This window comes from Canis lupus, chromosome 1, assembly GCF_011100685.1.
Source record: "Canis lupus familiaris isolate Mischka breed German Shepherd chromosome 1, alternate assembly UU_Cfam_GSD_1.0, whole genome shotgun sequence".
Classification (NCBI taxonomy): domain Eukaryota; kingdom Metazoa; phylum Chordata; class Mammalia; order Carnivora; family Canidae; genus Canis; species Canis lupus.
In genome coordinates this window covers 35,072,326-35,094,232 of record NC_049222.1, presented here as the reverse complement: position 1 = coordinate 35,094,232, position 21,907 = coordinate 35,072,326, and the positions used below count along the sequence as shown (strand labels likewise).

Below are 21,907 nucleotides of genomic sequence, written 5' to 3'. Positions count from 1 at the left end.
TTACCATGAGATCCTTTAACCTATTCATCATAGTTATTTTAAACTCATTATAATTCCAAAATCTGTGCCACAGCTGACTCTGATGATGGCTGGCTTCGTCTCTTCAGAATCTATTTTTTCTTTGCTATTATCATGCTTTGTAATTTTTGTTGTTGTTGTTAAATGTCAGGCATGATATTTCTGGTAGTAGACAGTGAACTACCAGAACTAAATAGAACTTTAGTGTGTTAGTCTAAGACTTGGACTGTATTTAAAGTTTGCTACAGCCATAAGTGCCAGAGGCTCTGATTTTCTTTAGTATCCTTGTTTTTCTTTCCCTTTTATCTTCAAGTTTCCCTAAGAACTCCTTCTTAAATAGCATCCATGTCTTGTAGCTCTCTCAGTTGTAATCCACTATTATACTGGAGCCCTGTTGATGTGGTGGTAGGTGTGAGGATGGGGATATGTTCTATAATCATATGGTTAAATCTTACTCTTTTAGTGAGCCTATGTTCTAGCTGTGAGATGGGAAAGATAGAGAGAGGGCTAGAGTAATTTCCTTTTCTCCATGTCTGTTAAAACTCTGGTAAAGTTCTTCCCCTTCCAAGATGTTCTATGTTGGTGAGAATGCTCTGGGTGTATATCACAATTATTATTTTGTCATTCGTCTTGGCTTTCCTAGCTTTTCACCATTGAACTCGTTCATCTTTGAATCTCTATTACCTAATACAGCCAATACAGCCTAATGTATACATCTGTAGTACAAATAAATATGTGAATAAAGGGTAGGTCTAGAAAGATAGTTTAGCATAAAAGTAGAGAGTATTTCCACCTCAACACTGGTGACTTCATTCAAAATGCAGGGCAATTTAAAATTTACATCCATTAAACAGAAGGCTGGACCTTCTTCTGGTCTGCTTCCAGTGGCTCTGCTTCCACTCCTTCCTGCTCACAGTGTTCTGCTGTATCCCCTCTTTTTGGTCAGTAGTTTCTAGTCCTAGTGACCTTGAATCTCTCTCTTTCCATCCTAATCTTGGGTCCTTTCCATTTCTGCATCACTGGCCAAATTAATATCTAATTCCCTATTAATTCTTATTCTCCATCTCATTGAAGTTTCTTTTTAAATATTTTAAAATGTATTTAATTATACAGTAGAAAATTTACATACCTCCATGCATGTTACATCTACTTAGGTCATTTATAATGAAGGCTAAAACAACTTGGGAAAGCCACACAATGCCCTGTGGAATTCTCATAAATTAAAGTAGCTAAAACTGAAGTACTAAAATCCTACCAGTTCATAAAATGTTTTCAGTTCTCCTAGCCTGGGGGAAGGAGAAAGGTAAATTAAATTAAATTAAGTTAGAGTTACACTTCTTACTTTCTCTTGAGAAAGTGGCAGAAAAGACATTTCGGCAAAGCTGACTAGAAGAACGATGCTAAGCTTTAGTAAATTCTTCTGTTTATTTGAATGACTGCATACCAGGTGACTTCTCTCGTAATCTCTGTTAGAACAAGACAGGACTGCATAATAAAGCTCCCACGTGCTGCTATGGGCTCTAGTAATTGAGTCACAACTAAAGGAAAACGACACTTACCAGAATGCAGTTGTTTTAGACAACAGACAATGAGACATCCAGGTGTTGAGTCACTAAGAAAAATGAACACATACACAAACACAACAAAACCCAAAGCTATTTACATTTTTTAATGTTATCTTTATGTTTTAAAAAGTTGATTTTTTTTCTTCTACAGTTTTACATTGCATTATTAGTGTACAGTTGCAAACTTGTATTTTGTTGGGTTTGGCATTGATGAAATGATTCTATCCATCATTTAATTCTATTTGTCCCTAGAGTATAATATGAGACCACTGAAGGTCATTAATATGACATAATGTAATAAGATTAAAGGGACACCAGTCTCACACAGTGGATGGCTGCTTAAAAGAAAACCTGAGGAGACAGCGTGCCCTCCCTCATTGTCGCACCCAAAGACCATCTTCCTGACTATACTGGCATTATTAATATTCTATTTCTTTTCATTAAGCAGTGACACGGTGAGTATTTGGATAGTGTCTATGTTACAAATGAGAATAACAAAAGAAGGACTGCTACCATGGAAACCTACCTGATGGCCTTTGTGGTGAGCTTCTTACTACTTGAATGCAAGCAAACTCCACACAACAAAGAGCCGATCAATGTTAGGCATAAAGCCTCTATGCAAGAGCACTGATTATTAACTTTAATGAATGCCTTCAACATTGCAATCCAAGGCAGCATTATTCTTGTCCAACCTCATTATTAGATAAGCACAGGGGAACTTGCATTAAGATATACTTTGGATTGCAAAGCAAGAGCCAATTTAGAGCCATCTCCCACTATTTGTCTCTTGTAAAAACAAGCTATATAGCTAGTTTAAAGATGCATGCACTTAGAAATAAACTATTAAAAGCAAACTAAGAAGCTGGACTGTTGCCAGCTACATTTCAATAGATCAACCTCACTTAATTTGTATGTGTCAGATATTTCTTTCTCTACACAGTCCATTCCTCAGAGGAATATTTATCCAAAAGCTTGGAGCATACAATGTTTTAAACATACGTATTTTTTGTGTGATTATTTTACAGAAGGATTTATTTGGTCAATTTCAGGCAATATCCCTATTAACCCAATATGCTATTAAAAATCCAGATTTTCATAATTTAATAATTTTGGGGAGTATACACAGCCAAAATTGTAATTGAGTTAACAAAAAAGAATAAAAAATTAACAAAATTAATGGTAATAGGGCAGGTATATCACTAATAGTTTTCTTTCTTTTGGAAAAACTCTTTAACACTCTTCAATATCAATTAAGAGGCTATTCCTAATGCTATATTATATTGAGATCCTGGCTAGTACTCTATTCTTACTATCTGTGTTCACCTGAGTGAGTTGCCTCTTGCCACTTTTCAATTTTGTTTTAGAAATCTTCATTCAAGAATGGAACAGCAAATGTAGACAAAGAAAGTGGGAGAATTGATAAGCTAATATTTCTGAAAAAATTTACTTTTGACAGGAAACTTGTTCAGAAATACAAATATATGTTTTGACAAATATTCCCATTCTCACTTATTTTTAAAGGTGTGAAAATTCATTTGGGAAGAGTTGCAACTGATCCACATTGTCATCCTGCTCCAGTTCTTACAATCTTTGACCCTCATGGATTCATGGTATTGAAAGCATGCATCATTCATTCATTCATTCCTTCAAAATTTACTGGGCTCCAGTTGTGCACCAGGCACTCTCTTAGGTGTTGGGGATAATTTGGAGAATGTCTTAGTAGTTCCTGCCCACAAGCTTATAGTCCAGTGGTGGTACAGGGATGAGATTTCAAAGTAGTGCTTTAAGTGCTGTCTGATGACGTGATTAGGGATGCCATGGGGATACCTGAGAGGAGCACCTAACATCAACTACAGTGTCAGGGATGGTTTCCTGGGTGAAGTGACATTTGATCGGAGACTCAAAGATAGATGGCAAGCAGAGGTAAGCCCTGGAAACAAATGGTCCCCACAGAGAAAAGGAGTGAGTGAGACCAAGTTCAAGGAACTACAAGAAGTTTAGTAGAACTGGTATATGGAATTCTGTGGAAGAGGCAGAGCTCACTGCAAAGGATTTTGTGTGTCATAAAATTATATGATAGTGCATTGTTTTGTGGTATCAAATTCAACCAGGTTTCTCCGTGGCCTGAAATCTTTGTGCCTCCCTGTAAGCTCTTTCTCCTTTTAACTATGTGGATACCTTATACATTCACATTTCCATCTTTAGCTAAAAAGCTAGAAATAACCCCCAAATATCCAAACAAATTGTGCTGTATCTGTACAATGGAATGTTATTTGGCTATAAAAAGGAATGTAGTGCTAATACATGCTACAACATGGATGAATCTTAAAAACATCATGATGAGTGAAAGAAACCAGACACAAAAGGCCACATACTATATGGTTCCATTTATATGAAATATCTAGAATAGGCAAATCCATGTAAACAGAAAATAGAGCAGTCATTTCTGGAGGCTACAGGGAGGAGACAATGAGAGTGACTGCTTAAAGGGCACAGGGATTCTTTTGGGGGTGATAAAAATGTTCTGGAATAAGTAAGTGTGATGGCTGCACAAGCTCATGAATTTCTTAAAAACCATTGGATTATATGTAAATTATATATCTATAAAGATCTAACAAGTTATAGGTGTAAGTGAAACAAGTTTGGCAATATATTGATAATTATTGAAGCTAGGTGATGGGTAGTAGTGATGGGTTTATTGTATTATTCCCTTAAAAAAAAAAAAAAAAAGCAAACCAAAAAAACCCTTTCATGTCACAAAGACAATAGAAGCCAAGAGAACAAATCACCCAGCTTGCGGTCACTAGACCTTAACGTTTGCTTACAGCTTCTTCTTAGTCATTCATCTCTTTTTTTAAAAGACTTTATTTACTTAATAGACAGAGAGAGAGAGTCAGAGAGAGAGAGAGAGAGAAGAGGCATGAGAACACAATCAGGGGGGAGTGGCAGGCAGAGGGAGAGGGAGAAGCAGATTCTTCACTGTGCAGGGAGCATGACATGATCCCAGCACCCTGGGATTATGACCTGAGCTGAAGGCAGACACTTAACCGACTGAGCCACCCAGGAGCCCTCATCTCTGTATTTAACACATGCTTTTGAGCCAAACATTTTGCTAGGAGGTAGGGATATTGAAACAAGAAGCATAGCTCCCAAAAAAAAAAAAAAAAAAAAAAAAAAAAGAAGCATAGCTCCCACCATTAGAATTTTGCCATCTGGAATGAAAGCCAGACAACACGGTGAAAGGTGAAAGAAGGACATAGTATGAATGTCTTGGGCAAGAGAGAGCATGGTGCGTCTGAAGGATGGAAAAAAGTCCAGTGTGACTGAAGGGAAAGGGAAGAGGGAGAGTAAGCAAGGGCAGGATGAGGTTATATAGGACTTTTGAGGCCACTAAAGGGTTTCAGCAGTAAAACGCTCTCCAAATGCTGTCACTTCCTCAAGGCCAGTTCTTTTTCATCTGTGTAGGTGGGAAATGAAAGTATCAAGAAGAATCTAGAAGTCCCTGTTCTTTCGCTCAACAGTGGCTCAGGCATGAGGAAAGATGTCTCTGCTAAAGATGATTATCAGTGTGTCTGGTTGTCTTCTGTTACTGCATAAAACAACAGGATGTCATGGTAGGTATGGAGCAGAGGGAGAATCATATAGATGGTGAACCCAGAACAAGAGAGGTGTCTGCCACCAAAGAAAGCTATTGAGTGTGGCTCTTTTTCCTACTGGGTGAGATGGAGAATCTGACATTTGGCAGTGATTTCTGTACCATGTTATTATTAAGTGAAGCTCCCTTGAGGCTCAAGGCCACCTGTCACAGGTTCTGTTTGACACCTCCAGTAGCCCAGCTATGCACGGTGCTATTCTGACTGTGCTGTCCATGGATGCCCCTGGTCATATGCACTGGGTGTACAGATCTGGGTAACTGTGTCACCCACACAAAACCCATTTATGAGGGTTACACCTGGTTCTTCTTAGCTTATTTCTTTTTAAAAATTTTTAAAATTTTTTTATTATTTTATTTTATTTTAAAAAATATTTTACTTATTTATTCATGAGAGACACAGAGAAAGAGGCAGAGACACAGACAGAGGGAGAAGCAGACCCCATGGAGGAGCCCAATGCAGGACTCGATCCCTGGGATCATGCCCTGAGCCAAAGGCAGACGCTCAACCGCTGAGCCACCCAGGTGTCCCTCTTTTTTTTTTTAAATTTTTAAAATTTATTTTACTTAATTTTTAAAATATATTTTCTATTTAAATTCAATTTGCCAACATATAACTCCCAGGGCTCATCCCATCAAGTCCTGTTAGCTTATTTCTGAACTCGGCTAGCTGAAAATATTTCTAAAGGTCGTGAGAAAAAGATGTTATAACTGTACTACCATAGAAGACAAGGAAATTGTACATGACATCAGGAGAAGTGGTGCCACCCTATCCTGGACATCAAACAGGAGGTACCACTGCTTATCATCCTCTCCGGAGAATAGAATTGATCTTCCTGAGGCCAGCTCATTTGCCTCTGGAAATGAGAGGGTCTGAGATCCAGAATCCACCCTTCTTAGGCATGGAATCATGGCACTCACAAGAATGCCTTTAACCATAGGATGTGGGAAGGGCCCAGATGTCAATACAATGTGTACTGCGTGGCCAGTGGTATTACCAAGTAGCCCAGTGTTACTGACTTTAGAACACAGATCTCACAGCCCCAGAGCCAATTACAATGAAAATTAAAAGTATCACTCCTTTCAGTGCAATTACAGCCTCTGGCTACTCTTTTGACCTTCCAGCCGATGTGGATTGTCCAGTAGAACTCTAATGAGTTTGGCCTGTTTGCCATTGCAAATACTTTTAAATGGACTGCAGGAGACACAAATGTCTGCAGGCTGTGGAAACCCTCTGCTGCAGGTGTACACTTTCCTGTACAAGTCAGTTCACTTGTATAGGTTTGCCTGTACACATCTTATGTTAGGCTTATCTACCTGGAACATGCCTTTTTAAAAAGACACCTGTCCTTGTCTGACAGGAAGGCAAATAGCTCTGTTCAGCATTGTACTCAAGTTAGCTATTTTTTAAAATACATTTTCTGAAATTCTGTACATACGTTTGGTTTAAACTTTATACGTTTAGTTGGGGAATCTGTGTGACAATGGGAGGCAAGGAGTAATGTGTTTATGGAAGGGACTTGGCCTGATGTGATGGTGTTTGGCTAACTGACAATTTCGTGTGAGCTGTTCACTCCTCTGGGGCCTGATTAGATCTGCAGAGTACTAATGGCAATTCCTGGATTTCTCGAGAGGCTGGCAAGACTTTATGAATGAACTGTCACTTCTTTCTTACAGTCTTCCAGCAGAGCTAGGAAACAGCTAATCCAAGCCTTCGGACTCCATTTTCCTTCTTATCCAATGTGTTTTCAGCAGAATAGCACGGGGCTTAACCTACTCACTATGGTTGCAAAACAATTTGTGTATTTGTACCTGTAAATTTATGCATTGTCTTAATTTACGTAAGATTTTGGTAAGTTATTTCTCAGCTTTTAAGGATGACTTACACATCTTATTTTTCTACTGTTATGTGAGAATATCACAGCCCAAGGATACGTCATGGCATAAGGAAAAATAAAAGTGCTACCCAAAAAGAAAAAACCCCAAACAGGAGAAAACAAACTATTGAAGGGTTTTAAGTGGGAGGATTGGCATGATCAGATTTGCATTTTAGAACACTGCCCAAGAGGTGGAGAAGAGACAGGAGAAAGCAGGAGAAAGGGAGCGAAGAGGGTTTGATTTTGGGCAGGGCTAGATCAACATGGCCTGCCAAGGCCCTGTTCTTCCTGAAAGTGAGGATATCAGAGAGAGCATGGTATCATGGGAAATGGGCAAGCCAACCAACCAACCAACCAACCAACCAACCAACCAAAGGAACACACACAAAACAGGTTGTTTGTTGTTTGTTTGTTGAAGGATGTTGTAGAGACGTAATATAAAAATAGTTCTGGTGGGAAGGAGAGAGGTAGATTTCAGGTCATCCAGATTGGAGGAGGGCAAGATATGGCCAGCTCCAAGTGCACTAAACATCTTTGCCTATGATTTGCCCTCTCTTGCTTCCAGGCCATCTCTTTTTTCTGCCTGGGACACTTTTACCCTGGCCCTTCAAATGGCTAACACTCATCCCCAAGGGCCAGCTCCCATGTCACTTCTTTTCAAGGCCTTTCATGACCCTATGGGTCTGGTTAGGGAATGTTCCTCTCAGCTTTCAGAGCCTTCTGTATTTCTATTATTAGAAACAACCTGTATCAACTGTAAGGTAATTGCTTTTATATTTTTCTATATCCTTCAGCAGACTGTCAGTTCCTTGAGGGCAGAGCCAAAGCTTAATACATTGTTTTACCACCTGTACTTAGCACAATGTCTCACACAGAGTAGGGACACAAACACTTGTTTGAGACAGTTAATGAATCTTGTCCTGAGTCTACGTTGACCCAGATCTTTCATATTAAGGGAGAATTAAAATGTTATGATAATAATCACGCTAGTTCCTTGTCTTTGAAAATTACTAGGGAAATGGGTCTACTTAAATGTGTATATAAAGTCAAAGTTTTGCATTATTATTTGCATTATCTTAGACTAAATTTCTCTTGCCATTTCTTTTATATTTCAATCAAAAGATCATTTTGGCTGTAGATGTCTTTTCACTCTTGTGGTATAAACTCAAATCTAGTACTGGGGCAACTGGGTGGTGCAGTTGGTTAGGCATCTGACTCTTGGTTTCTGTTATGGTTGTGATCTCAGGGGTTGTGGGATTGAGCCCCTTTTCACTGAAGACTCTCTCTCCTTCTTTCTCTGCACCCTGCCCCCCACTGTGTATGCTCATTCAAGTGCGCTCTCTCTCCAAAAATAAATAAATAAATCTTTAAAAAGCCCTCAAATCTGGTACAAATATCTTCTCATCTGAATTGTTTATTTTCAATCAATGTTTATTTTGTGCCTCCTGGGAGACCAGCAATGCTAGGTGCTGTGGGAGACACAAACGTCTGCAGGCTGTGGAAGGTGAGACTGGGCAGAGCTGATGGTCACTGTGAAGATATTCACATAATCCCCTCCAGAGAATATGTTCTGAACCTGCCAAATGCTCCCATACTCTCAAAGACACAGAGAAGGCTGACTTCAGGGAAATGAAGAGGCTATAATTTGGCTAATAAACAGATCTTTCTTCTACTTAAAATGTTTTTGTTGTATGACCTGGGTCACTTCCCATATAGGATGTCACTCTGGCAAGGAGTGCAGTCTGCGTGGTTCTTTCTACAAGTCTATCAGCTTCAGTTGGCAATTTCAGTGAATCAAGCAGGCGGGAGAAGAGACAAGCTGAAATTCAGTATTAGAGAAATGGGTGGTAAGAACATTGTAAACCACTTTATATGGTTACCATTGAGCTAAGTGTAAGGTAGGTGTGTGTGTATGTGTAGATATATATATATATATATATATATATATATATATATATATATATATATATATATATAATTTAAATTTTCCCTACTTTATCTGCTTGCTTTTAAAACTCACACACTGTCACAATTTTTCTTATTAAGCAATCTATCTTAAGAATATTTTCTGACGTTTTGATTGACATGATGTCTAACGGAAATGTGTTTGTATTAACCCTTAGAAAACTGTAGACAGGGAAGCTCTCTTTATTTTCTTTAAGATCAATTCAACTGCTGATTTTTCTCTTGCTCTAGAAAGTGAAGGGGGGAGACCCGGGGGGGGGGGGGCGGGCAGACTGAAAAAAATCAATCAAATAACCACATAACTACAACTCCTTTTTAAAATGAACAGGGCACTACAGTGGTGTACCATAGAGAGGTTGAACCAAATCCTGAGAGTCAGAGAAGGCCTCCCTGAGAAAGAGATAGTTGAGCTGAGACCCAACTAATGATGAGGCTTTAGAATAAATAATTATGGAGGCAAGACTGGGGGTAGGGTGGGTGGAGTATGAGGAAGGTGAGAGCTTTTAACTTGGAAGAAACTTAGATTGCTCTTGACCATTAGAGAGAAGGTCACTATGGTTGGAGCCGGCAAGCAAAGAGGACAGAGGAGGATGAGGAAGAGAGAGAGGTCAGGGGGGTCAAATAGTGCAGGTCCCCGAAGCCATGCAAAGGAACTTTTTGGACTTTATTCCTAGAAGCAATGGGAAGTCATCCATATTCTCTGAGCAAGGGAGTGATGTGGTCATGTGTGCTTTTAAAGGATCTCCCAAGGATATTGCAAGCTAGACAGGCATGGCAGTGAGGGAATGGCAGTTTGGGCAGTGGTTCAGGAGAGGGATAACAGAAGCTGGGGCCATGGTGTTGATGGTGGAGAGGGAGCAAAGGGCAAAGATTTTTTAAGTACTTTGGAAGTATAGAAGCCAGAAATTGGTCAATGACTGTTTGTAAAAGGTTCTAGAAAGATGGGTTGTGGGTGTCTCATAGATTTCTGGCATGAACATGTGGGTGTCTGGCAATGCCCAGGGAATACAATCTTGGGGTACAGTTGGGAAAGCAGGTAACTGCTTGAGCTTGGTGTGCAATTGCAAGCATGAGAGGCTTATGAATAGGTATCAGAAGAGAGTTCTGAGCTCTGAATCTGGGATGGAAGAAATCACACAACAGAGTTGATGGGTTTACTTAGGGACAGTAGATAGTAAAAGAAAAGGACATCAGTTAAGAAGGTGAATCCCATGTTGAGTATTCTCTCCACAATAAAATTTAAAAGTAATAACTTAAAAAAAGGAAGAAGACCAATGCCTGGGCTCCAAAGTACTCCAGCAAAGGGGTTTGGGTAGAATGGGAAAAGCCTGCAGACGATGCTATGAGGGATCATTTTGAGAACGGGGAGGGAGATTGGGAGATTGTGACATCATCCAAGTCTGAGAAAAGAGTAGCTCAGGAAGTGGCATAGTTTAATATCAAAACTGCTGTAATATCAATGGAGGAGAGGTCTACAAAGCATTCAATGACTTCAGCAAAATAGAAGTCACTGGTAATCCCAACAAATGTTTTGCTTAAGTAATGCAGCTTAACTCCCATTGGAGTGGGTTCATAATGATAACAGTACACACTCCATGCTTGGGCTTTACATCCACTGAAGATTATATTACATTAATCATCACAACATCCCTATGAAGCAGAAGCTCTTATTACTGTTGGGGCCAGGCGGGAAGGGAAACTCCTCAAGATGGTGGATACCCCAAAATGGCTGAGGTTCCTGTCACCACCTCCACTTGGGACGTCAATGGACCAATGACCTACTGACAGCTTGACGTAGACCCTTACATCTCCCCTTTGGACTTCCCCAACCGAACCCAATGCCCTTCAAACCCCAGAGGAGGAAGTCACCTTTGACTGGTCGAATTGCAATCCTTCCTTTGCATAGTGAGGGTCACTCTGACTGGTTGGATTGCAATCATTCCTTTGCATGGTGAAAGTCGCTCTGACTGGTCGGCTTGCAATCCTCCCTTTGCATATGAACCGACCAATAGGAAACCGTTCTGCCTTACAACGTTATGTAAACCCCCTACCACCTTGTCTTGGCGAGACTTCCCCGACTCACTCTCTTTCCCCTGTGAGTCGTGGAACCTCGCCTGAGGGTGCCTGCAATAAAATCTGTTCTTGGACCCTCACTTGCCTTGGTGGTCTCATTTCCATTTAGTTACTAAAAAACCTAACAATTACACCATGGAGCAACTAGTCCAAAGTCATATTGTAGAAGCAGAATCCATTCTCAGGCAATATGGCTCATGAGTCCATTCTCTTAGTGTCTATACTGCCCTGTCTCTTGGTGTGTAAACAGGACTAGAGGCAGTGTAAACAACTCTTCAGAGAAGCTCGGCTGTGAGTAGGGAGACCGTGCAGTTGCTAGATGTAATGGGGCTGGTACCAGATGGGTAATTTGTGTTTAAGGTGGGATTAGGATGCTAATCCTAGTGTTCTAGTATTCAACAGGAAGGGCCTGTTGGTGGGACTGAAGTTCCAGGAGAATGGAATGATGTTGGATGAAGAGCTGGGGTGGGGGATGTCACCTGTTGGAAGGTATAGAAATTCTTCCCTATTGTTATAAGCAGAGAGTGGGTACAGTAAGAATGTTGGCAGGAAGAAATGGAAAAAGTTCCTGTTTAAAGTCTTTTACAGTCTCTGGTGAAATACAAGGTCAGGTCGTCTTCTGAGAGAGGAATAGGGAGTTTGAGCTGGAGGTGGAGGGGGTGCAGGCAGAGCTGCTAGAGGAAATGCAAAGTAAAATTACCAAGTAACATCAAGGACACAAGGAGCATCAAACTGGTGATTCCAGAAGACCACAGGGAAAATAAATGGTTGTGTTGGTATGGATGTAGTGCTGGGAAGTGTGGGAAGGGTCACAGAAGATGATTTTGGGGGAAAGCATGGTTAACAGCATATGGGGAATTCTAGTTCTTTCTGTGCTCCCAGCAAGTCTGAGAACCAGCTGTTGGGGGTAGGAGAAGACAAAACTCAGAATAATAAATACTGGGAACTGAGATGGATTATACACACAAGCCTTTTCTGTCCAGATGCAGATCTAAGAAACTGATTTAATCAACACCCAAGTGGGCACTCTGAGGAGCTGAGTACAAGCCATGCTCTCAGTTGGCAAGCCCTCCATTGTCCAGAAGATGAGAAAACAGCAACTCATCTCAACAACATGTTTGTAAAAATAAGCAGATCAGAATAATGGGAAAGCAATGACATTCTTGGTTCTCAGGGGAAAAACAGAGCTTGGGAAATAACTTAATGTTCGAAGCATAAGAAATTTTCAGAAAATTCGTTAGCATTCTTAATAGGTTGTGAGGGGACATGAAGCCCATGAAGCAAGACCAGAATCCATAAGAGCAGAGGATAAAATGAAAATAAAGGTTGTGGGGATGAGAGAGAGAAAGAAATGGGACTTTCCCATACACTCCTCAGACAGTCAGGATTTTTGTGGTGGGAGGAAGGAAAGACACGATCATTTCTGAGGGCCCCATATAATTGTGAGTCCTTACAACAAGTCTATGGTGCAAGCACTACTCCCATTTTAAAGGTGGTAAAAATGAGGTTAAGAGAGGATAAGTGATCTGCTCAAAGCAAGGAAAGAGGGGAACTGAACAGAAGATGATATGACTTTAAGGATCTGGACCTTCACCTCCCAGAACAGACACAACAGGTTAATGAGGGAAGAAACAGGCAGAAAGGGGCTACTTTAAGTCTAAGTATTAGCATATAAATAGAACAACAACAATGGTTACCAAACCTAGAACCAATTATGTGGAAAGCATTTTACACCCTCTTTCTTTCTTTCTTTCTTTCTTTCTTTCTTTCTTTCTTTCTTTCTTTCTTTCTTTCTTTCTTTCTTTCTTTCTTTCTTTCTTTCTTTCTTCTCTTCCTTCCTTCCTTCCTTCCTTCCTTCCTTCCTTCCTTCCTTCCTTCCTTCCTTCCTTCCTTTCTTTCTCTCTCTCTCTCTCTCTCTCTTCCTTCCTTCCTTCCTTCCTTCCTTCCTTCCTTCCTTCCTTCCTTCCTTCCTTCCTTCCTTTTTAGAGAGAGAGTTCACGTGAGTGTGGGGGTGGGGAGAGGGGCAGAGAGACAGAGATAATCTTAAGACTCTTAAACAGGTGCCCCATTCAGCATGGAGCCCAATGGGGGGCTGGATTTCACAACCCTGATATTATGACCTGAGCCGAAATCAAGAGTCCGAAACTGAACTGCCAGAGGCATCCAGGCACCCCTACACCCATTTTTCTGATTCTCACAGTAATCCTAAGTATCACGACCCTCTTCTTTTTCAGATGGGGAAACTGAGGCCAACAGAGATTAAGTGATTTGCCCAAGTGTATAAGTATTCTACTACTGCTATAACACATTGCTGCAAACTTTGTGGCTGAAAACAATACACATTTATCTTACAGTTCTGTAGGTTAAAGTCCAACACAGGTCTTACAGGGCTATAATCAAGATGTTGGCAGGGTTTCATTCTTTCTGGATTGTTTCCTTAACTTCTCTAGCAGCTCACATTTCCTGGCTCATGGTTCCCTTCCTCTGTCTTCAAAGCTGGCAGCGATGCTTTGGGTCCTTTTCTTGTAACATCCATCTGGCCCTTCTCTCACAGTCCTGCTCCCCTCTAACACAGCAGGGAAACCAAAGGATTGACTTGGGTCCACTTGGATAATGCAGGCTAGCCTTCCCACCCCAAGATCTTTAATGCAATCACATCTGCAAAGTCCTTTTTATCATGTAAAGTGACATATTCACAAGTTCTAGCGATTAGGATGGGGACATTTCTGGGACTATTATTCTGCCTACCATATCAAGTTAAAAAGGTATTAAAAGGCTGAGCCCAGAGTTTAACTTAGATTTGGTCAAAATTAGGTAGGAAATCCTACTGGCTCTGTCTATATCCAGAATCCTTCTAGTTCTCACATTGCCATTTCTACCACCTTCATCCCAGCCATGCCACTGCCTACTAGAAGGGATTACGATATAGCCTCATAATTGTTCTCCTGCTCTATCCTTGCCCCTAGTCCATTCTCTACATAGTCACTGTAGTGGTCCTTTAAAAATGCCTCAGATTATGTCAGTTTTCTGTTGGAAACCTTCCAGTAACTCTTGATTTCAGTATGAGTTAAGGTCACTGTCCTTACATAGCCTATGAGGCGTACATAATCTTCCCTCCACTCCGGGAGGTCTCCAGGCACTCTCCCCTTGCTCCACTCTGACACATGGGCCTTCTGCCTGCATTGAGCACACTCGGATTATTGCCAGAGCCTTGAGTGGGAGGAGGTCTGCATTTTTGTTCTGCCTCCTTCTTCAGCATCTTGAAGTAGAATGGGAGGGCATAGCCTGCTTCTCGGATGTCTCCTTCCTAACTGGGGATGGGGAGGGGATATAGGAGGAGGGTGAACATTTCCTGACTTCATTGCCCATGGCCATACAAGTGGTTTCTTTCCCCTCTTCCTCTAGTAATACCTACTCTCCACTGATAACTGCTGTGAGGCTGATGTTCACATTCCTACTTTTGGATGTTGTACACATGTGTGAGGTTTGTAGGGGTCTCTGAGGGGCTTCTCCACTGCAGAGGTTCCCCATGTGGGATATAGACTGGCTCCTGCTCATGGCAGTACACTCCAATTTCCTGCTGTATGGAAACCCATGCCCAGGGGCTAGCCTTCTTGGGTGGGCCACCATTAAGACAGCCCGAGCTGAGCACTCTCCCTCAGTGTTAAACCAGATCCACAAGAAACTCACCCATCTTTGCCACATGAAATGATGTGGTCATAGACTGCTCTGTAGCTGCTCCTCCCTCCACCCTGCCATATGCCTTCAATGCTCTTTTCATTGCTCAGGCAGGAGGCAAAGAAAGGTTAACAAGTCTGCTTCCCAAGTTAGATTCCTATCTTATACCTGATATTTGCCAGGGATTCTCTGGGAGCCTCTTATAATCGGCTTTGGTGAATGTTGGGAGGCACTTCTTTCCCCAGTGGCTCCCCTAGACCTTAGCTCGAGACTCCAAAACCCCTCTCCTCCCTAGCCAGGCTAAAGAAGGAAGGTTGGGAAGATAGGCATGGCAAAAAGTGTGGATGGCTTTGGTGATGTGTAAGGGAACAGAGTGCTTGGGCTGTCTTTTGTAAGCCCCAAGAAAGGCACCTCTCTTCAGAATTCGAGGTACATTCCATGTGACTCTTTCAGCTTGGTCCCTATTCTCCACTGCCAGGAAGTCAGGAAAACTTTAATGTACTGTTACAGATGTAAAAGTCATCAGGATAGGCAGTTATGGTAGAGTGAAAGGTTCAAGTTGAACAGAGGAGAATGTCATCTGCTGGTCAGAAAACAACTACCTGTTGGCCAGTTTTGCTTAACTGGTGAAGAAGCATCCAATTAAGTAGGGGGACTACATGTGGTCTAAAATTTCACTTTTTTTTTTAGTGAAGAGGATGTAAATTTTATTCTAAAAATTTTACTAGCTCATGGCTAAAAATTCTTTCCAAGACTCTTAAATTTGAGTACAATCTTATTTTTAAGAATTTTTTCCCCTCTATTTTATGAAACAACTTCTGTTTCCAGCACAAACTTGAGGAAATAAAGAAAAGTTTCAGTAAGAAAACAAAAATAATCTGCAATCGCATAGCCGAGGTAGAATCAAGTTTGGTGAGACAGAACTCTGATTTAGGGTAGTTTAAGACTATATCATAAGAGAAAGATCCCACTTCATCTTGATTTTACTTTGTCTTATTTTCTGTTTTGAGAAGTTGCACAATGGACACATTTGGGGTAAGGAGTTTTGGAATACAAAATTTATCAAAAATCATTAGGGCCCAGAGAAAACAGAAATCTCTCTTCTGATTTAAATAAGCTCAATGTAGTGACAAGAAATGTTTATCCATAAGAAGACACTCTTCCGATTCTCTTTCTCCTCTTCCCTAATGCCTTCTTGTTCCTGACTGTACCTCGCATTTAGTGTTAGCCTGTGTTATTATGCATGGGTCCTGAGGTCTCATGTGGGGTCTCCTGAATGAGAGCCACCAGGGGAGGGGAGAATGGACAGACAGACAGAGGCTGGAAAAATCCTTCTCAGCACAGAGGACACCCACTGCTGAAGCTTTGGGGATATACATTTTCTAGATCAGGGATGGGTTTCCTTTTTCTGCGTCCTTTAGATTGAAAAGCAAAGCAGCGAGCAACACCAGTACTACAGGGAGACAATGATGGGAGGTGTTGAGGGGCCACAGTCAGAGAACAGATTGGCCATCAGGAGGAGTCCTGCATAGGTAAAGTAGGGATAGCTTCTCTTACAGAATTTGTCAACCAGAGGCTGACAGCAGTCAACACTCCATGATCTTAAAGCTTTCTGTTTTACTCAGTCCCCCTTCAAGATTTCCTGATGGTCCTTTTAAAATTAAAAAGCAAACAAAAATGATATTTTCATATCCTTTAGGGCTATTTTGGGTTTTTAAAGTGAAGAGTGTATGACTGAGTTAGAAAGAGTAAAAGTAAAAGTTAAAAGGCTTACAGCATTGTGACTAAAATTCTCAAACCTTTGATAAGAAAACACTATGTGCTCTATTTGTTGTCCTCAGAATAGTAAGTATAGAAATACTCATACTGGGATGTTTGGGTGGCTCAGTGGTTGAGCGTCTACCTTTGGTTCAGCATGATCCCAGGGTCCTGGGATCGAGTCCTTCATCGGGCTCCCTGTAGGGAAGCCTGTTTCTCCCTCTGCCTGTGTCTCTGCCTCTCTCTGTGTCTCTCATGAATAAATACATTAAAAATCTAAAAAAAAAAAAATCAAAACTAATACTACTACTACTACTACTACCAATAAAAGTAAATATGGAAATTTTTTACACTGTGTCAGGCATTGTTCTATGGGTTCTACATACAGTAACTGAATCCTCACAACTGCCCTCTGATGTCCTTGTCTCTATTTTAAATCTAAGTAAGTTAGGCCTCAGAAAGGTTAAATGAAGGGGTCAGAATTCTAACCCAGGAAGTGGCCTTAACTATTAGACATGCTATTTCTGATGTTATTGCTTCAAAACAAAATAAAAACTAAACATACACTTCATCTCTTCACCCACAGAGGTACTCTTCACCCAAAAGAAAGCGGTGGAGAGCACACTGAATTATATAGACTGTGGCCACACACAGGGCTTGCATTCCAGATCTGGAAACAACAAGAACACTTGGCTTTTCCTTGAGCAATTCATATACTCTCTAAGCTTTAGTATCTTTATTTGTAAATAGGCCAAATGCCTATCTCAAAGGGTTATTTGGGGAGCTAAATAACATAATATTTGAAAAACACTTGGCACAGAACTGAAAAGAATTCAAGTATATTACAATTCCTGATAATTACAGTTGCATTAGAAACCAAGAGGATCTAGGGATGCCTGGGTGGCTCAGCAGTTGAGCATCTGCCTTCTGCTCAGGGCATGATCCCAGGTCTGGGGATCAAGTCCCGCATCCGGTTCCCTGTGAGGAGCCTGCTTCTCCCTCTTCCTGTGTCTCTGCCTCTCTCTCGGTGTCTCTCATGAATAAATAAAATCTTAAAAAAAAAAAAAAAGAGAAAGAAAAGAAACCTCTGTGTTGTATCCTGCATAAGATAATACAGGTCATCTCAGTTTTAGGGGGAAACTCCATAACTAGGGTACAGATAATGTGTGGGGGAATGATGATGGAGGGGAGGTATGCAGAAAAGGTATTAAGAGCCCACCATAAGTGGATGGGGAAATGCTTGTGTTCCCAACCCTGGGTATGTGGAAGAAATATGGTGGGAGAGAAAGAGCCAGAAAAGGTGTCTTGGATGACTTCTGATGCTTGGCTTGGGAGGACTGAAATCGGTGTTGGGAAATGAAGCCACTCAGGGTGGCAACTCAATGGGCTCCAGTCTAGAGTGAAAGCTCCCATATGATGTCTCAACTTTGGCTATCCAAATCTAGGAGGAGAACAAGTTCAGATGAGGAGGGAGACATTTGGGAATGGACAGCAAGTGGGAATCAGAGCAAAGCATAGACAGTCTTGGGCAGTAGATGCAGAGGTACAGATTCAGCTCTACCATGCAGAGGACGGCAGGGAGATCTATTTGTTTTATAATTAGCATGTGATAAGAGGAATGCTTTCTTCCATTTTGGCATGAGGTTCTGGAATATCCAGTTACAATCCTGGTACACTACCAAAAGATTTCATATCCTGATCCTTCTACTGTTGTATCAATGGTACGGTGGCTCTGAGATAGTCTGGTGGGAAGCAAAAGGTACTCTTTTTGATAACAATGAAAATTCTTGGATTTATATACTATGACATGATATGAGAGGCATTGTTTAGCTCTTGACATAGCTATGAAAACCTAGGGCAAAACACCAAAGGAAAAAGTCTACTTTGAAAGCTCTCTTAGAACTAAGAGAATTTGCTGGTTAATTCAAATACATGTCCAAACAAGTTCTGGTTTACTTAGGGAGTACACAGAGCTGGCAAGCCTCACTTGGCATGAAGAGCATGAGTAATGATTCATTTTAATGAGAGATCTTGGGGGTCTATAATGAAGGCTATGTGGTATTTCCCATGTGTCTCTTTGGAACGTGGAGTGAGTGTACCCACAACGGAAGAAAAGCCATAGGAAAATATATAGTTCCCGAAACCTCTGGGGCTCTGTAAGATTCAGATAATTTAATGGCATATAAATGAATTCACAGAAATACACCCAGAGATCTCAGAGTAAAAAGCTTCCTTTCCCACAGGTAAGCAAATATGAGCACAAAGTAATGAGACTATATTTTTGGGGGCAAAGAGGGAATTTGATTTTTAATGATTTTTGATTTTAAAATGAATGCATTCCTGGAATAATTCATAGCCTCCCTACATGACTTTTCTGAAAGATAAGAGTCATTTGAATTTGAATATCAGATTTATATATATAAAGTACATATACTCACTTTTGAGACATAATTTCAGTCATGATTCACCTGTGAGCCCTGATCATTTGGATCTTTTCTATTACGGAAAATCAATACTTAACATTTTAGGTGGAAACAAAAAATCTAGAAGATGACGAGGAAAACAAATGTTCCCCAGGCCTCTCAAGCAGTCTTTGACTAGTCGATGAAATGACAGATAGAATGAGCATTACTGCATGTTTGTTCTGGGCTCTTTCATCTGGATGTCCCCTTAGATCCAGCCACAAGGTATGACTTCCTAGAAACAAATTTCCTTTCTGGTCAGATCTGGGGCATTATGTGATCATTCCCGCAAAGTATGTGAAGTACCGTCCTGATCTTTATTTTGTATTTCTGGGCTGGCTAAAGCAAAAACGGTCCATGGAACCTGGGACTCCCAAAGACCTCTGGGATTTTGGGGGGATTAAGTACCATTCTGGGATGTTTGGAAGAACATGATTCGGTCCTTCAGGTTTAAAGGAAGGGATGGCGACCCAGAACTCAGGACAAGAGAGTCCCAAGAGTCAGAAATGTTGGCGGGAGGACCTCTTTTGTGTGTACTAATACATCAAAGAGGACTTGGAATTCTAAAGAGAAGTAAGAAATTCTCTGTCTTAAATAATTTTGAAATATTAAGACATGGTAAGATCTGAAACTAATGTGAAGTAAACTCAACAGGCAACTGTGCTGTTATCAGATGAATGTGGCATCACCTACTTGGGACTTATTCATGCCCAACAGACCAAGTGGAGATTTCTTGTGACTTATTTATTCCAATTAAAAAAAAAATAAAACACTTAAATCCCTACTTTGTGTAATGACTAATTGTAAGATAGATTCCAAACTGATTCAGTAGAACGTCCATTTTCACTTGTTTCCTGTGAAGTTTAAGGTCACTCCTCTCAAGAGGCCATTTCTTCTGTCCTCATTTGCATTTGTTCATCAACAATAGCAACAACAAAAAAATTCCAAGCAAAAAGCCCTTAAGCAATAAAACTACTGTCCAAGAAAAACATTTAGTTTGAAAAAGAGTTGAAAAATGTAGCCTTGGAAGAACCATTGCTTACATGGGATTGTTCAACAAATTCCTGTTGTGTGAGGTTTGGCATTTACTTTCTAAAAATATAAGCATCTGGGGAAATGAGACAAAGCCCAGGTCCTGGACCAAATGAGGCACGCAGTGTGAATCTGTTAGTGATTATATCCATAATGAAATATGTGCCCAAATTTAGCAGTGCAAAATCTAATACAATACGAAAGCCCAGCAGGCACTGTCCTTACCATAATATATAGCCAACAGAGAAGGTACATATGGCGGCGAGTCCGCTGCTCCTGCTGGGATACGCGTGGTGTGATGTCCTCATCTCGATTAATATAAAGGGCAAAACTGTTGTGTGCTGAAAAAGAACAGAGAGCAGGTGACACAGATTCTTATCATCGCCCCTCAACACTTGTTTTGTCTCCAGTAGGAGAATGGATAGTGCAAATTCCTAGCAAAAGGGCCATAGCAGAGAGTAGCTGTATATGGCTTGCCTGAGAGGTAGGATGGATAGGAAAACGTGTGGTGCATCGATCGCTCTATGGGTATTTTCCTTCTGTATCTGAATTTTTAAAATTTAATTGTATTTATGACTGTTACAGTAAATTTAAATAATATTGGAGGATGTATAGGAAAAAAATTGGAACATAAGAAAATAAAAATAACCACTGTTAATATTTTGGTAGATGTCTTTTCCCCCCTCCTTTTTGTATTATTTACACATAGTTAGGATCATACTGTGCATGGTTTTGTTTTGGGACTGTAGCATGAGGAATTTTTGGGGAGTGGGCAAAGGGAGAGGGAGAGAGAGAATCTTAATAGGCTCTACCCCCTGCATGTGAGGCTGACTAGGGGCTAGATCTCACAACCCTGAGATCATGACCTGCATCAAAATCAAGAGTCATCTGTTTTTTTAAATATTTTATTTATTTATTTATGAGAGACACAGAAAGAGAGAGCCAGAGACATAGACAGAAGGAAGAGCAGGCTCCATGCAGGGAGCCTGATGTGGGACTCGATCCTGGGACTCCCAGATCATGCCCTGAGCTGAAGGCAGACCTTCAACTGCTGGGCCATCCAGGAGTCCCCAAGAGTCATATGCTTAACCAACTGAGCTACCCAGGCACCCCAACATGAGAATTTTTGATATGTCATTTTAGAAATTCTTCTAAGATATTAACCTTGACCATAGTTGCTTGAAATTCCATTTTATGGATAAACTGGATATACCAAAATTTATTTGACCAATTCCTGTTTTTTGGACATTAACTAGTAAATGATTTTGAATTTTTCATTTATGAAAAATGTCCTGATGAAAATCTTTTATAGAATTCTTTGTGTGAATGTTAAATGACTTTCTTATAGTTAAAGGCATAATGCTAAATTATGCGTGTATCAGCAGCAGGTTAGGAAATCATGCCAGATTAGCTTCCAGAAGGAATGTACTGGTTTGTACCAGCAGAGCATGGATTTAGATATGATGTTTGAAGACAGATTGCTAAGAGACTTGATGGGAGCTTCCCATTTGTTTTTTGGACCCAGGGGCCACTCTCATGTTCAGTTCAGTTGGCCAAGATGGGGATGAAACTTGATAAGAAGAAAGGAAAGTCAGCTCATCTTGGTGTGGAAATTCAATGGACAGATCTAAAGAACAGAGATCTTCTTAGGTGAAACTGGGTTAGGATATAGATTTACCTTCCAACATTGAAATTTCTCAAGAGAGAGGATGGCATAACTGAGAACTGAACCACAAGTATGTCTGAGTTCTACTTAGTCCCTCCCTAATGGCCATGAAAGAATCTTTGCTCTGCTCTCACTGTATTGTTTGCATGTTCAAGGGAAAT

At 40.7% G+C, this 21,907-nt stretch overlaps 1 protein-coding gene and 1 long non-coding RNA gene across 11 annotated transcripts in view; one reads left to right on the top strand and one right to left on the bottom strand.

Moving 5' to 3' along the window:
* AIG1 (androgen induced 1) overlaps positions 1–21,907 on the bottom strand; it is a 240,667-nt gene that overhangs the window by 28,918 nt on the left and 189,842 nt on the right. For 6 of the 10 annotated variants that reach the window (XR_005353600.1, XM_038526210.1, XM_038526208.1 and 3 more), the window contains one exon: positions 20,306–20,421. The exons of the other annotated variants lie outside the window; for them this stretch is intronic. Coding sequence is in view for 5 of the 6 variants with exons in the window: in XM_038526210.1 (XP_038382138.1) it covers positions 20,306–20,421 (116 nt within the window). In the remaining variant the exon portion in view is untranslated. The remainder of the gene's footprint in view (positions 1–20,305; positions 20,422–21,907) is intronic. 10 annotated transcript variants of the gene reach the window in all.
* LOC111095530 lies at positions 301–8,769 on the top strand. The gene is made up of 4 exons (XR_005353604.1): positions 301–2,038; positions 3,105–3,193; positions 5,049–5,197; positions 8,570–8,769. It is a non-coding gene; the product is annotated as an uncharacterized LOC111095530 (long non-coding RNA).